General features: G+C 40.8%; 1 protein-coding gene across 1 annotated transcript in view; it reads left to right on the forward strand.

Annotated features, from left to right (window-relative positions):
- Nucleotides 1–15600, forward strand: part of NCKAP5 (NCK associated protein 5) — a 674947-nt gene that overhangs the window by 72376 nt on the left and 586971 nt on the right. The window contains exon 2 of the mRNA XM_070957028.1: nucleotides 14078–14186. Within this exon, the coding sequence (XP_070813129.1) occupies nucleotides 14094–14186 (93 nt within the window). The 5' untranslated portion in view covers nucleotides 14078–14093. The remainder of the gene's footprint in view (nucleotides 1–14077; nucleotides 14187–15600) is intronic.

Below are 15600 nucleotides of genomic sequence, written 5' to 3' on the forward strand. Positions count from 1 at the left end.
ATTTTTGCTCTGTGAGTTGCATTGGTTGCTAAGCTTGCTTCCGGGTCCAATTCAAGCTGTTGTCTTTAAAGCCTTTCCTGGCATTGGGCTGAATTACCTGAGTGGCCATCTCTCTTCAATTACATCTGCCCATCCCATTAAATCCATTAGGTCTCACATCCTGCATGTCCAAATGTTAGGGAACTATGCTTGGCAGGTCCCAGGAGGTGTGTTCTGACCTAGACTTCCCCAGCAGCACAAAGCCAAGTTCTTGACCCAATAAACCCCTTTTATTTAATTTACAGTGAATTCCTCTCCAGCAAAGTCTTTCTCTCCCACAATCTTTCAAGATAGTTCACAATTACCGACCTTTATCAGGCTTGGAGAGTGGCCAGGCCGATATCTTTCAGACTCTGCAATACCTGGCAAGAATGCAGTAATGAACTAATTGTCTCCTGCAAACTCCACTCCCCTTTCGCTCCTTTTTTATTCCCTCTGGGAGGGGTCATTCATCGTCCACCTGTGGACTCTCAAGTCGACCCTTGTTCTTTAGCTATTCCCTTTGTCTGGCAACTTGCGCATGCGCACACTGGGAATAGACTCCAGCTGTTCATCTGCCTCACTGATGCTTGACTCCAAAGGCATCTGGCCCTGGCCCCCTCTCTGCCTCCAACGCAGAGCCCTCATCAGAGCCTTCCCCAGACTCCAGGACTGGCCCATGTTCCTCCCCAATCCCCTCACTGTCCGAATTCGCTGCCAGATCTGCTGGCAGGCCACAACAAGGTGAGTCTTTTCTACCTTGGTGCCTCTCCTGTGAAGTGAGGTTAGCACTGTCCCTCCTTATTTTCCAGAAGTCCCATAAAACCTGTCTATGTCATTAGATTTGGGGGATCCCAAGGGACCAATGAGATTGTGAGATGGCTCCATTGTTCCTCTTAACATCTCCTTTATGCCTTACGGCTTCTAAAACTTTTTAATAACGAGTTTTTAAATAAATATATATTAAACAATAAATATTAAATTTATTGTTTAATATTTTGTTGTAAGCCAGCCAGAGTCACTTTGAAGCAGCTGTATAAATTTTACATGCAAATAAATAAATAAATAAAAACAAACACTTTCAGCAGCCAATTTTTTGGGGGGTTATTTTCTGATAGTTACCCCAATGATGAAGAAACTGAGGCATATGTCCATTCTTTGAAACCTCTTGCCATGCTGATTACTTTTGACTGGCACTAAGGAATCAAACTCCAGTAAGACATGTAGTGTGACAGACGGTGCTGAACGCTGTGGTGGGAATTGCCTATTGCACTGTGAACAATGCAAATTCAATGCCAAGGCAGCCTGGTTAATAAAACAGCCGGTAAATATTATGCTGTGGAAAGATGGACATTTATAGAAGCAATGTTTCTGTTGAGCCCCGTGTTTTGATAGGCTTGCCACTGAAAGATCCAGTTTGTTTTCTCAGACTCAGATGAGGACTGGATGGCCTGAATGCATAATAGATTTGTGCAGCTGGAAATTTGTGTCGCAAATTATTTTCTTTGACAGTGCTAATTGATTATAAGGCTCCAGCCTTATCTCAATTGTTAAATTCAACAGTTCTCCCTCCTCCTCCTTTTTCTTGCCTCTTCCTCTGCCTTTTTTTTTTCTTTTCCTTTGAAAATGCAAAACGGGAACACGGGCCGATAATCTACCCATCTTTCAAAGGGGAAAAAAAATAATAATCACAGATGGAGAATAAGGCACTATTAGGACGGGCTGCTCTGAGTGAGATTTTGGTTTTGTATATTTTAAAGAAAGGGTGTTTGTGTATGCAAAAATTCATTTCACACAGTCAGATATTCATGGGCAGCTTTCATGTGCTTTGCATGACTGTTGTGTTGGCTACAGCTATGCTACTATTGTATCATATTTTTCTTCTTGTGGAGCTGGTTTGAATGTCATAATTGTGATTTAATAGGATTTACTGGAACTTAATTTACAGAACATGATTTAATCTTAATCATTATATTCAGAAAGGGAAAAGTTTGCTTAATTTGGTACTTGAAGCTATGATATGAAAGCACTCCTGGTCCTTCCTTAAGAGTAACATAGCTCAGAGACGGGCCAAGCCATAACACCCATTTGGCATTTTGAGGCTAAGCCATTAAAAAGCCATTCAGTCAAAGGGCAAAAATTTGGTGGCACTTTTTTTTTTGTTTCAATTTGGAGTGGAAGGCTTCTGTAGCTCTTCCACTCTCATTTCCACCTTCTTCCCAAAGCCAGAAATCACTGTTTCCTTCTTTCCTTCCTCGGGCCAATTTTGCTCCATTTTTAGTATTTTGAAGGGACCCTAAAAGAAAGGGAGAAGAAGGAGTTGTGACTGGCTCATTTAAATCCTTCACTTCCGATCCCTAAATTCAGTCTCCAGAATACAGTGTTACCTTGTTTGGGAGGAGCCTGGAGAGATTTAAGACATTTTGATAGGGGATGCTGTTCCCTGATGGACAGTAGTTTCCTCCAGTCCTCCATAAGCAGAGGCTGAAGATGGTTGGAGATCTGCTGGAGATGTTTGGAGATCTACTAGATGGTCTTCAAGAGCTCCTTTGATTCTAAAGAGAATCAAAAGGGTTTCCGTGCCACGGAAAATCCTTATGTGTATTTAAAAGTTGCACATTGAAAATGCTACAGATAGACAACTAGTGGCTCTTTTTAAATGAAAGTATTTGTTTTTTGGGGGTTTGATGTCCTAATGTACATAAGAGCAAGAATTAGGTATAATGTTTAATGAAAGGAAGGAGTAGGGGTGACATGATAGCAGTGTTGCAATATCTGAGGGACTGCCACAAAGAAGAGCGCCAAAGCATTTGAAGGCAGGACAAGAAGCAATGGATAGAAACTATTCAAAGAGAGAACCAACCTAGAACTAGGGAGAAATTTCCTGACCGACAGTGAGAACAATTAACCAATGGAATGGCTTCCCTTCAGAAGTTGTGGGTGCTCCATCACTGGAGGTTTTCAAGAAGAGATTGGACAACTGTCTGTCTGAAATGGTATATGGTCTCTGGAGTTGGAGTAGAAGAGCAATTCTGTTATTCTATAAGATAGTTGAACTGTTTTTAGTAGACCCACTGCCACCCACCCCATGCCCATGGCACCACAAGGATGAAAAACAAGTGCGTCTTTTCAAAGACAGGATCTCTAAATTGTGAGATAGCTCTGAAATCAGTTGTATTGTAGATTGCAATTTGGCCATTCAACATTTGTTTCACAGAGTAGGTAATTAGGCAACTTTCCATATTCATCACAATGCTGTTTTTCTTTTTCTTTTTTTAAGAACAACTCATTCTTTTAAATGAGTTTGCTCACATTAAGTCCTTTCAAAACACACTTTTGCTGGTACAATTTGGAGGTAAGTATTGCCAGCAGAGGGCCATGTTAAGCTGAATAATATGGCAATAGGTAATTTAAATAAATATTTACCTTTATACACATTTTAAAGGACAGGATTTATATAGGGTATTTGATGGCTTTGATTTTTTTTTTAAATGGAAACTAGTATTATTTGTAATTAATGTGGAAATGTTTTCATTTCTGACTGAACTGAATTAGAATAAAATTTGTAATCTCAGGGATTTTTAAAAACCAAAATAAAAATAAAAAACAGCAAAGGAATTCCCAGGTGTAATCTTTCTGTGAATAATTGCTTCCTCGGTCAATCAGTAAAGGATTATACAGGTAGTGTCAGGGTTCCAAGTAATAGATCCATTGCAAGCAAAAACTCTGAAGCAGGTGAATTCCTCAAAGAATAGCTTTATTGGAAATATCATATTGGCACATATCTGATGAAAACTAACTCTGAGGGGCCCCTTTGTTTTCACCTAATTAAAAGTCAAAGTTTTTCCCTCAATCCCAAACAATCAGTCACATGACCCAATCAAGGCAGCGTCTGCTGGTCTGGTGACAGCACTCCTCCTTCCTCCAGCCAGGTGTGAGAACGTCCTTGGTTCCCAAGAGAAAGTATTTTATTTTGGCTACACCCCCCCCCAGCTATCTCTAATCCCCCCCTTCCACTGATGGGTTGCTCCCGGTTCTGTCCGGTTCTTTAGAATCAGTAGTAAAAGTGGCGGGAGGCTCTGTCCACCCACCTGGATGTCATAATTGATGATCTGCGCATGCGCAGAAATGCGCACACTCCTGTTGCGAACTGGTAGTAAAGGTAAGTAGAACCCATCCCTGCCTGCTTCCCTATCCCTCACTCCAGTGTGGCAGCACTGAAGCTCCAAGATGTCTTCGGGCAAGTCAGCTTCGGGGTTGACAGATAGCTTCTCGACTTAAAACCAGTCACACTAAATGGCACTAAAAAAAGTGATTTATGACTGGTTTTCACACTAATAATTGTTGCAGCATCCCCATGATCATGGGATCAAAATTCAGATGCTTGGTAACTGGTCCATATTTATAACGGTTGCAGTGTCCCAGAGTAATGTGATCACTTTTGTGATCTTCTGATAAGCAAAGTCAATGGGGAAGCCAGGTTGTTCATTTAACAACCGTGTTACTAACTTAACAACTGCAGTGATTCACTTAACAATTGTGGCAAGAAAGGTTAGAAAATTGGGCAAAATTCACTTAACAACAGTCTCACTTGGCAACAGAAATTTTGGGCTTAATTGTGATCATAAGTTGAGGACTACCTGTACAGATAGACATATTTGGAAAAAAGTGATAACATTATTAGCTGAACTTTTTAGACTAGAAGCCTATATCGACAGTAAACAAGGACAAAGAAAGTATTAGCTTTTATGATTCATGTTCTTTTAACAAATGTTAATCATATACATAGTGATTCTGTTGGTACTCCAGGACTTTTCTGTAAAGAGTTAAGCTAAAACACGGGCTTTTTCTGAAAGTGATCTGTTTATACTTCACGCTATGCACATTTTACTGCTTGCTTGTAAAGGGTCATTTATTACCCACCCACAATTGTTTGTCCTTTGAACAGATGCTAAAGGAATCATCTTTAAGGGGTGACTTCTCCATAGAACCTGATTACATCTGGCACAAAAGATTAACAGATGTTATAATTGTCTTTATGTTCTGATGAAACGGTTTTCTGCATGATTTGGTTTCCGCACTTTCACCTGGCAACACTGTTCCTGGCGTGGAAGGCTACATGGATAATGAACATGGCACTTCAATTTGTTTACAGCGATTATTATCGGATTCACAATTTCCTTCTCATTGTATTTGCTAAGTGTTAGCATAGTTTATGTATTTGCAAGGACAATGGCTATAAAATGCACATATAATTGCCTACTTAGCTTTCTCCCCTCTGCACTTAAGACATTATTGTTTCTGATGTAGAAGAGAGGGACTTAGTACTTGTAAAACTATTTGCATAGACTGCAAATCAAGTGTGAACCAAGGAAAAAGTAATACAGGAGTTCCATTTTATAGTAGGAAACAGACAACGTCCATCTATTTGTTACCTAGCCAGATGTGGCCTCTTATTAGACAGATAAAGCATCGATGATATGTGATAGATGTTGGAAAGCAGAAGATATTTGAAAGACATTCCTTCAAGCATTTTCTCTTCTGCATTTCCTATCTCCCAAACTGGACCTCTGCCATTAACAGCATCCAAGAACTTGTCCACACTACTGAGCTGAAATGCTCTCCACTCATCCTTGAGCTGCCAAGGACTTATATCGGCATGAGAGTTGCTGTCATAATTCCCATTTCTGATCCCAGTTCCTCCCACCCACTCCGTGTAATGGATGAAAAAGAGCTAATTAATTATACCCTGTTTCTCCGAAAATAAGACCCAACCGGAAAATAAGTCCTAACATAATTTTTCAGGATGCTCGTAATATAAGCCCTACTCACAAAATAAACCCCAGTGAAGATTGTCAATCAGGTGGGTGTATTTAGTACTGTATTTTCCCCAAAATAAGACCTAACCAGAAAATAAGCCCTGATGTATCTTTTGGAGCAAAAATTAATATAAGACCTGGTCTTATTTTCAGGGAAACACAGTATACCTGTTGTTACTCTCCTTGGAGACTGTGAGAATAAGTAAGAAACATAATATTAATCCAGCACAGTTAGGGATGGTTTAAACTTGGTCTAGTTTGGTGTAGTGGTTAAGGCGTCAGGCTAGAGAGCGGGAGACAGGGAGTTCTAGTCCTGCCTTAGCTATGAAATCAAATTGTGTGCCCTAGGATCAGTTAGTGTCTTTCAGCTCAACTCACCTCACAAGTTGTTGTAGATAAAATAGGGAATTGGAAATAGAAAAGAGGAAGAGGAAGGCATATTAGTTATGTTATACAAACTAGATACATGGAGGCAAAAATGGAGAAAGATGGCTACCTTGATTTCTTGTTTGAAGGCTTTCTAAAAAGGCAAAGGTAAAAGTTCCCCTCGCACATATGTGCTAGTCATTCCCGACTCTAGGGGGCAGTGCTCATTTCTGTTTCAAAGCCGAAGAGCCAGCACTGTTTGAAGACATCTCCATGGTCATGTGGCTGACATGACTAAACGCCAAAGGCGCACAGAACGTTATTACCTTCCCACCAAAGGTGGTCCCTATTTTTCTACTTGCATTTTTTTTACATGCTTTCGAACTGTTAGATTGGCAGAAGCTGGGACAAGTAACGGGAACTCATCCCGTTACGTGGTACTAGGGATTTGAACCACTGAACTGCCGATTTTTTATCAACAAGCTCAGCATCTTAGCCACTGAGCCACCGTGTGCCTTGTGGGCTTTCTAGATGCAATTTATTGACTGCTATAAGATGGAATGCTCTGTAAACACCCCTAGGCCTGATCTGACAAAGCTGCTTTCATAGTCTAATGTTCCTCAACCATTCTGACATGAAATTTCCCAGAACTATACTGATCAAAACCATTGAACTCTTTTTTCTGTTATTATACAAGCTGGTGTCACTTGAATATTCAAAAATCCTTGGGAGTCCCTGGAGTGGGCAACATTCAGTCTTGTGTAGAAATGAATAAATAACGTGGATCATTTTCAGTCTGGATATTAAATTTCAGCCATCTGCAGAGTCCAGAGATAAATTTCATTGAGTCTTCGGCTGACCTAAATTTGCAACTATATATTTTGAATCAGTGGGATTCACTTTTGAATACATGCAGAGGAATATTATAGCTTGCCATACGTCTCCTTTCAATTCTAGCTTTTTAGAAAAATAAACCTCATTCCTTTGGTATAAAAAACATTCCAAGGGTATGTTTCCATCAAGAATCAACACAAATTATTTATCATCTGATCAAAACACAATTCCAACTTCTTTTTCATCTTCTGCAGTGAACCTTAATTGTACAGATCTATGATTGTAATTGAATGATATGTTATTATGTTGTCCAGCAAACTGTTAATTAGAATTCAACCCATAGTAAAGTTTGGTTATCACATAGATTTTCCTTATGACGTTGATAGCATTCATCAATGTTATGCAAACTTCAGGAGAACTGAAACTATGTTCAACATCAATAATTAGATAAGGATGGTGTGGCAATGTATAGGATAAAGCTGTATACTGAGTGTGATTGGGAACTTCTTAGCAGTGATTACTGAGCATTTATAAAAATATTGACATATCTGTTATAGAGAAAACTCTTGTGATTCTCAGTGAAGGAAAACTATAAATGAGCATATTATATACCTGAAACAAGATCTGACAATGGGCCAAGTTGTCTTCTATATACACATTTTTATTATATATCCAACTTTTTGTGGAGCAACTCTGAATCAATGAAGCCATACAAGTCCTTGGAATATAGCTTGAGGTTTCCTACTTTTGTTATTATAAATTCAGAATAGGATAGTTTCATCAATAAAATTATATTACCTTTAATCAATTCAGAAAATTACCTTTTAGCAACATCTCAGAATGCTTCACTGCTATTTTGTACAATAGACACAAAATAAAATTAATGGTGGCCTTTTCACTTTATGAAATGTAAAGCCTTATGTATTTGGCTTTTAAAGCTGGGTGACTTTGTTAATTTCCCAGAATCTCATTCTTAACTCCCCTTACCTCCCTACCATATATTTCAAGACTATTCTTCTACCTATTTATAACTAAAATCAAGAATAGTCTTGAAATATATGGTAGGGAGGTAAGGGGAGTTAAGAATGAGATTCTGGGAAATTAACAGTGATATGTGTAGCACTTTATTAATAAAGACATTTGTTCATCATCAACTTTTTTCATATTTGATTTCGGTCATTGAACAGCAACCTTGTAGAAGTAGCTTATACCCATTGCTTGTGTGGTCTGAATCTAAAGTGCTGTTCTTTAGGTTACAGGCTAATATTACAATTGGCAGAAGTATGAGCTATCTAACATCCTGCATCACCATTACTAATAAAGCAAGTTGAGTCTAGCTGGTGGCATCATTTAAATGAACATTGCTCATCTTGAAAAATTAACCAGGCTGGACCTGGTTACTCCTTGGATGGGAACTCACCTGAAAAACTGAGGTCTTTAGGTGTCACTACAAAGCTGAAAAACCTTAGGGTAAATGCAGAGGAAAGCTACTTCTATATAGTCCCTGAGAAAACTAAATGGGGAAGAGGATGTGAAATTAACAAAGTCAAGATCAATTTGAAGGTTTTACCTTCACCTTAAACCAGGGATGGGCAAATATGGTGGCACAGTGATTAGAATGCAATATTGCAGGCTAATTCTGCCTGCAGAATTGCCAGCAGTTCAATCCTGACCAGCTCAAGGTTGATTCAGCTTTCTATCCTTCAAAGGTCAGTAAATTTTGGGGGGCAATATGCTGACATTGTAAACCACTTTAAGAGGGCTGTAAAGCACTATGAAGCGATATATAAGTCTAAGTGCTATTGCTATTGCTTTACAACCCGTTGACTTCAACTCCTAGAATTCCTGAGCCAGCATGCCCATCCCTGCCTTAAAGCAAACCTTAATCTTCTAAATGTTTTCAGGACATACACAATCATATAAATTATGGCCTGAAAATACCAGCTGTATTGCTTCATGATTCTACCATTTGAAGAAAAGAATGATATAACCCAATACCCTTGAATATTTCTATTTAGGTTGTAGTTGCAAATAGTTTAATAGTTTAGTTTAATAGTTTTATTAAATTTGTATACCGCCCTACTCCCGAAGGACTCAGGGCGGTGAACAGGCACAAGATAAAATACAGAAATACAAAAGTTAAAAACAATTTAAAACCAAATTAAATAATATTGGCCCACGACAATTAAAATCCCAATAAATTTAAAACAAATTAAAATTTCAATTTAAAATTTAAAATTTAAAAGAAAGGGGAGAAAAATTAGGCCAGGCCGGCTTGCTGGAATAAGAGGGTCTTAAGAGCACGGCGGAAGGTGCGCAGATCCGGGATCCTCCGTATCTCCGGGGGGAGCTCGTTCCAGATAGTGGGTGCCCCCACAGAGAAGGCCCTTCCCCTGGGGGCCGCCAATCAACACTGCTTGGCTGATGGCACCCGGAGGAGACCCTCTCTATGAGAGCGTACCGGCCGGTGGGAGGCTATTTGTGGTAGTAGGCGGTCCCGTAAATAACCAGGTCTTATGCCATGGAGTGCTTTAAAGGTGGTAACCAAAACCTTGAAGCGCACACGGAAGACCACCGGGAGCCAGTGCAGCTCGCGCAGGAGAGGTGTTACACGGGAGCGCCATGTTGCTCCCATAACCACCCGCACGGCCGCACTCTGCGCCAGTTGGAGCCTCTGCGTGCTCCTCAAGGGCAGCCCCATGTAGAGAGCATTACAATAGTCCAGGCGGGAGGTGACGAGGGCATGAGTGACTGTGTGTAGGGAGTCCCGATCCAGAAAGGGACGCAACTGGCGGATCAGGCAAACCTGATGAAAAATCCTCCTGGTCACGGCCGTCAAGTGCTCTTCTAAAGACAGCCGTGAATCCAGGAGGACACCCGAGTTGCGAGCCCTCTCCGTGGGGGCCAGTGATTCGCCCCCAATAGTCAGCGATGGCATCAACTGACTATATTGGGACATCAGAAACCACAGCCACTCGGTCTTGGATGGGTTGAGCCTGAGCCTGTTCCTCCCCATCCAGATCCGCACAGCCTCCAGACACCGGGACATCACTTCAAGGGCATCGTTGGGGTGGTCCGGGGTGGAGATGTACAGCTGGGTGTCATCAGCATACTGATGGAACTTCACCCCGAAACCACGGATGATCTCGCCCAGCGGCTTTACATAAATGTTGAACAGAAGGGGCGAGAGGACCGACCCATGTGGCACCCCATATACGAGGGGCCTCAGGGACGACCTCTGCCCCCCTGCCAACACAGACTGCAACCGGTCAGAGAGAAAGGAGGAGAACCACCATAGAACAGTGCCCCCCACCCCTAACTCTTCCAGCCGGTGTAGCATGATACCATGGTCGATAGTATCAAAAGCTGCTGAGAGATCTAATAGGACCAGGACAGAGCAGCAGCCCCTGTCCCGAGCCCTCCAGAGATCATCAACCAACGCGACCAATGCCGTTTCCGTGCTGTACCCAGGCCTGAAGCCTGACTGGAACGGATCCAGATACGTCGTTTCATCCAGGTACTAGGGGAGCTGTCGCGCAACCACACTCTCAACAACCTTCGCCACAAAACGAAGGTTGAAGACTGGACGATAATTAGCCAACACTGCTGGGTCCAGGGAAGGCTTCCTGAGGAGAGGCCTCACCACCACCTCTTTCAAGGCGGCGGGGAAGTCACCCTCACCCAACGAAGCATTTATAATCCCCTGGAGCCAGCCTCGCGTCACCTCCCGGGAAGCCAGCACTAACCAGGAGGGGCATGGGTCCAATAAACAAGTGGTCGCGTTCAGTCTACCCAGAATCCTGTCCACATCCTCAGGGGTCACAGGATCAAACTCATCCCAGATAACATTCTCAAGACCTGCCCCAGTCCCTCCCCCTGAGACTACCCAGTCAGAGTCCAAATCTTCCCGGATCTGAGTGATTTTTGTCATGCAGATACTGAACAAAATCCTCGGCTCTACCCTCCAAGGGGTCCTCCCACGCTTCCTGGTGGAGCAGGGAGCGGGTCACCCTAAACAGGGCGGTTGGGCGGTTAACTGATGACGCAATAAGAGCAGCAAAATAGCTCATAGTGAACTAAGTAAAAATCTCTACTGCCATTGCCATAGAGCATGGAAAGCACTAAAGGAGTAGCAAAGTGAGAGAATACCTTGGGATTATTCTGTGTTCATCCATGGTTTGATTAACTCTAGCTTATTGAATAAGCCATACAAAACACACTATCAATACCAAATAAACCACACTGTGACTGAATGCAATCTGCAAATCTAGTCAACCAAGCAAACCATTTATATTTTGTTTGCATGTGATATATAAACTAAAAAATATCCTCTATTGAGTTTCTACTGAATGAAATGCATTCAATATTATTAATATTATTTTTTCATGGAGACTAAATTAATATTTAATTAGTGGCTATATGGCCATTGATCAACCAGATTTACAATTTTTTCCTGAAGAGGAATTATAGAATTTATCCACATCTCCTGCCACCAAAAATACTCCCTAAAGTTACTGTTCTTATTTTCTTCCTCTCTGCCTCTTCTTTTGAAATAACCAAATGCAGACAAGGCAATCAAAATGCGTTGATGACACAAAGTGTAGGAGAATTATGGACTGTGAATGTTGTTCATGAGCATTTTTTTTTAATTACATTTTTGTTCATTTCTTAGCAGATGGTAGCAAGTCATCTGCAACTATGAGTATCTCTTCAAAGGGAGGAGGGTAAACCCCTCCCTGCTAGCAGCTGACTGCCTTTGGGGAAGGAAGACTCTGCTCTATATTTTATATATATGTATATATATATTCAAAGCAAACCTTTCAACCTAATATTTATACAATTTGAGCCATACCCATCAGTTGCTGAAAAAGAAGAACTGGAGGGGATCAAGGGAAAAGAGAATCTAGTTTTCTACTGCTGCCTTTGATAAGTGCTCCCTCTAGTATATTTTACAGTACTTTAGATTCTGCATCTTTAATATAAAAATTCTTCCATGTATCCCTGCAGCATATGACACTGCATTTTATAATTCCATAATGGGGACTTTTTCTTGCACATGTAATATATCACAGAATGGCTAGTCAGGGTTGAATATAGTCTGATTGTCTAAAGAAATCCTGTTGAGATTTACCCCTAACAAGATTTACAAAATTAATTAGATTAGTGCAGTGGTGAAATTCAATTTTTTTTTACTACCAAGTCTGGTAGTACCACACTACTACCAAGTGGTGTGTGGCTTGGTGGGTGGTGAGTGGCTTGGTGGGCGTGGTGTGGCGTGGTGGGCGTAGCTTGGTGGGCATGGCAGGGGAAGGATACTGCAAAATCCCCATTCCCTCCCCACTCCTGGGGGAAGGATATTGCAAAATCTCCATTCCAACCCCACTCTGGGACCAGCCAGAGGTGGTATTTGCTGGTTCTCCGAACTACTCAAAATTTCTGCTACCGGTTCTTCAGAACCTGTCAGAACCTGCTGGATTTCACCCCTGGATTAGTGTCTTTCAACCACAGCAACTTTAAGGTGTGTAGGCTTCAACAACTCCCAGAATTCTCCAGCCAGCATTCTCCAGTCCACACATCTTAAAGTTGCTGAGGTTGAAAAACACTAAGCTAGATGAGATTCACCTCATAGCAGCACCCTTTCTCTCAAAGGTGCACATTATCCAATGTTGCTAATATTCTGTAAGTTTATATTTTTCCAGCAAGTCTTGACTCCTAGATGCCCTGAGTGGGGCATTCATCTCTACCTTTAAGTTTGGGATTTTATGCTTATATGTTTTTTTAATTTTATGTATTGCTGTATACTTAGAGTTCTCTAGGATTGAGGTATATCATCATAAGCATTGCAAACAAACAAATAAATGCAAACAAACGATATATTCACTGTTATAACTAGATTTACGAAAAGTAAGAAACCATTAGTGAACTTTTTTCCACAAGATGAATTGTAACTCACTGTATATGCTGTCTGTAATATCAGAAAAGGGAATCAAGAAAATCCTAGAGTAGCTTCCATAAGCAAGGAACCTCAGGTTCAAAGCCACGTTCAATAGTACGATCATTAAAGATAGTATGAAACAATGTTAGAAGCCTCCAATGCCTGACTTGACTTGTATGAGGAATTTTATTCAATAACTCAATGACCACTAACTTGCCTGAAGTCCTTGTCGTTGTTCACTGAAACCTAATGAATTACTAATTAAAGCATCTGCTCATTAAAGTTCACGTGCATTTGTCCATGGTTTTGATTTTCTGCAGTGACACTATTCGTGATGGTGGACCTCTTAAGCAAATAAGCTCGAGCAGGTGGCCTTCAGAAGATGCCAACTGCTTCTGGATGTTCTGAGATGTTCCTTCTCCAGTAGAGAAGGAAAGGAATTTCATTTTGCCTAATCACTACCAGACAAGTAACCACTTAGGACTGAGAACCGTCAGTAATTGTTGATCTGCACATCCTTAAGTTTGGATGTTATTTGTTGTGTACACTATGGTATACGGGCTAGAGAGATCTGTAGTACTTCCAGCTCTGACCAGTGTGTGCATGTATCAGAGGTGGGTTTCAGAAGGTTCTGACCAGTTCTGGAGAACCGGTAGCAGAAATTTTGGATAGTTTGGAGAACTGGTAGTAAAAATTCTGACTGCCCCCACCCCCATCTATTCTCTGCCTCCTAAGTCCCAGCTGATCAGGAGGAAATGGGGATTTTGCAGTAACCTTTCCCTGGATTGGGGAGGGAATGGTGATTTTATAGTATCCTTCCCCTGGAGTGGGGTAGGAATGGAGATTTTACCGTATCCTTCCCCTGCCACGCTCACCAAGCCACACCCACCAAGATATGCCACTTCCACCAAGCCACACCCACAGAACCGATAGTAAAAAAATTTGAAACCCACCACTGGTATGCAAACACACACATTCTAAGAAGAGTGAAATATGTAGACTTACTTCAGGTAGGGAGATAGATACACAGACACAGAAAGGTTTAATATTATTTTGACAAGTTTATTTTTTCTATAAAATAAATGTATTTTTATTTTCTTCCCAGTGAAAATTGCAAATACATGGCATTTCCAACAAAGAACATTATGGATAAAAAGCAGCAACTAGTAAAAAAGGAATTTGGGAAGAGATTCTCTCTGGATAGCAGACTCATGGTGAGCATAAAAATATTTCTGTGCTTCTAGATTTGTCTGTGTGTACGCCTGTGTGTGTTGATGGTCCATTTTTTTCAAAATTTACTTAGCATTAGTAAATTGAACACATTGACATCTTAAGTCCCATTGATTTTAAGGAGTCTAATCCTAAACTCAGCAATGCGCTACCCATGGTGCCTCTGAATCCTTAACTACTATTCCCCAAAGCAAATTAAAAAATAAATTAAAGTTGTCGATAGATGAAATATCAGAAGATCACTTAATCTTATGAGATCTCATGGTATGCCGGTATGCCATACTAAGATTGCTAAACCCATGCTAAGACGTTGAGATTTCACAACATCTCGGTAAATTAGTTAATTGTTTAGTTTGTTATTTCAAAAACGTTTGTTTTTATGTATTGTGCAAAGTTCCTAGATAGCATCTCCCATTTGAAAAGTGGCTCACTCCCGGTTCATGACTGTGATCCATCCCACCGTGTGGACAAATTGCAAGAGATGTTTGCTGACCTACATTTAAGTAGATATTAATGCCCTCTCGAGCAATTCAGCTGTGAATCGTGCTAATGATGATGCTCCAAAATCAGAATTTCAAGAGACAAAAAACCCCCCATGTTTTGTTCAATGACATTGTATCAACCTGCAATAAAGAAATAAAATGTACCTTTTTATTCATAAAGAAAGATATGGATAATCTTTGCTATTGGCTGTCTTTTGCTGGCAAATCTGGGCTGGGTTTTTTTTCTGGGAGAATGTCTCTATATAGGTCAGTAATGATTTTGATAGTGGAAGACAAAGGTGGAATCTAAAATCTTATTTAGTGATTTCAATGTGAATTCTTGGTCTGCTTCACACATGATATTTAAACTTGGCAGCTTTAAGACTTGTGGGCTTCAACTCCCAGAATTCTCCAGCCAGCATAGCATAGCTGGCTGGAGCTATGCTTAAAGCTGCCAAGTTTGAAGACCTCTGCTATAAGGCATATGCAGTGGACCTGCGAATAGTTTGCTGCTTTCTACTGTATATCTGCTTAGCAACAATTATATTTGTGATGCCCTCTGTGACACGGTTGTCTCTGTGTTAGCACTGATGATGTTACCTAATTGGGTAATGAGACTTTCTGCAAGAGAACAGCCAAGCATAGAGGGCACACCAGGGACCCCACAATTCAACCCTGATTTACAAATATTGTCTTTTATTCATTCTGTTTGTGTTCGGTGACACGGAGGTTAGTCTGAATGGTCTTTGGTGTTAAATTAGTACTGCAGTTCTGTTAAATGCCGAAACTCCCTCACTCATCATCTAAATGAAATATATTTAAGCTATGCTTCATCCTGCAAGCATATGCATGTTTCTACATTGCCACTTAAAAGAAACATCCATTTGCACATAATCATTGTCAAACTCTAAAGCAA

The sequence above is a fragment of the Pituophis catenifer genome, unplaced genomic scaffold (genome assembly GCF_029215685.1).
Source record: "Pituophis catenifer annectens isolate HBS135680 unplaced genomic scaffold, rPitCat1.0.hap2 SCAF_1, whole genome shotgun sequence".
Classification (NCBI taxonomy): domain Eukaryota; kingdom Metazoa; phylum Chordata; class Lepidosauria; order Squamata; family Colubridae; genus Pituophis; species Pituophis catenifer.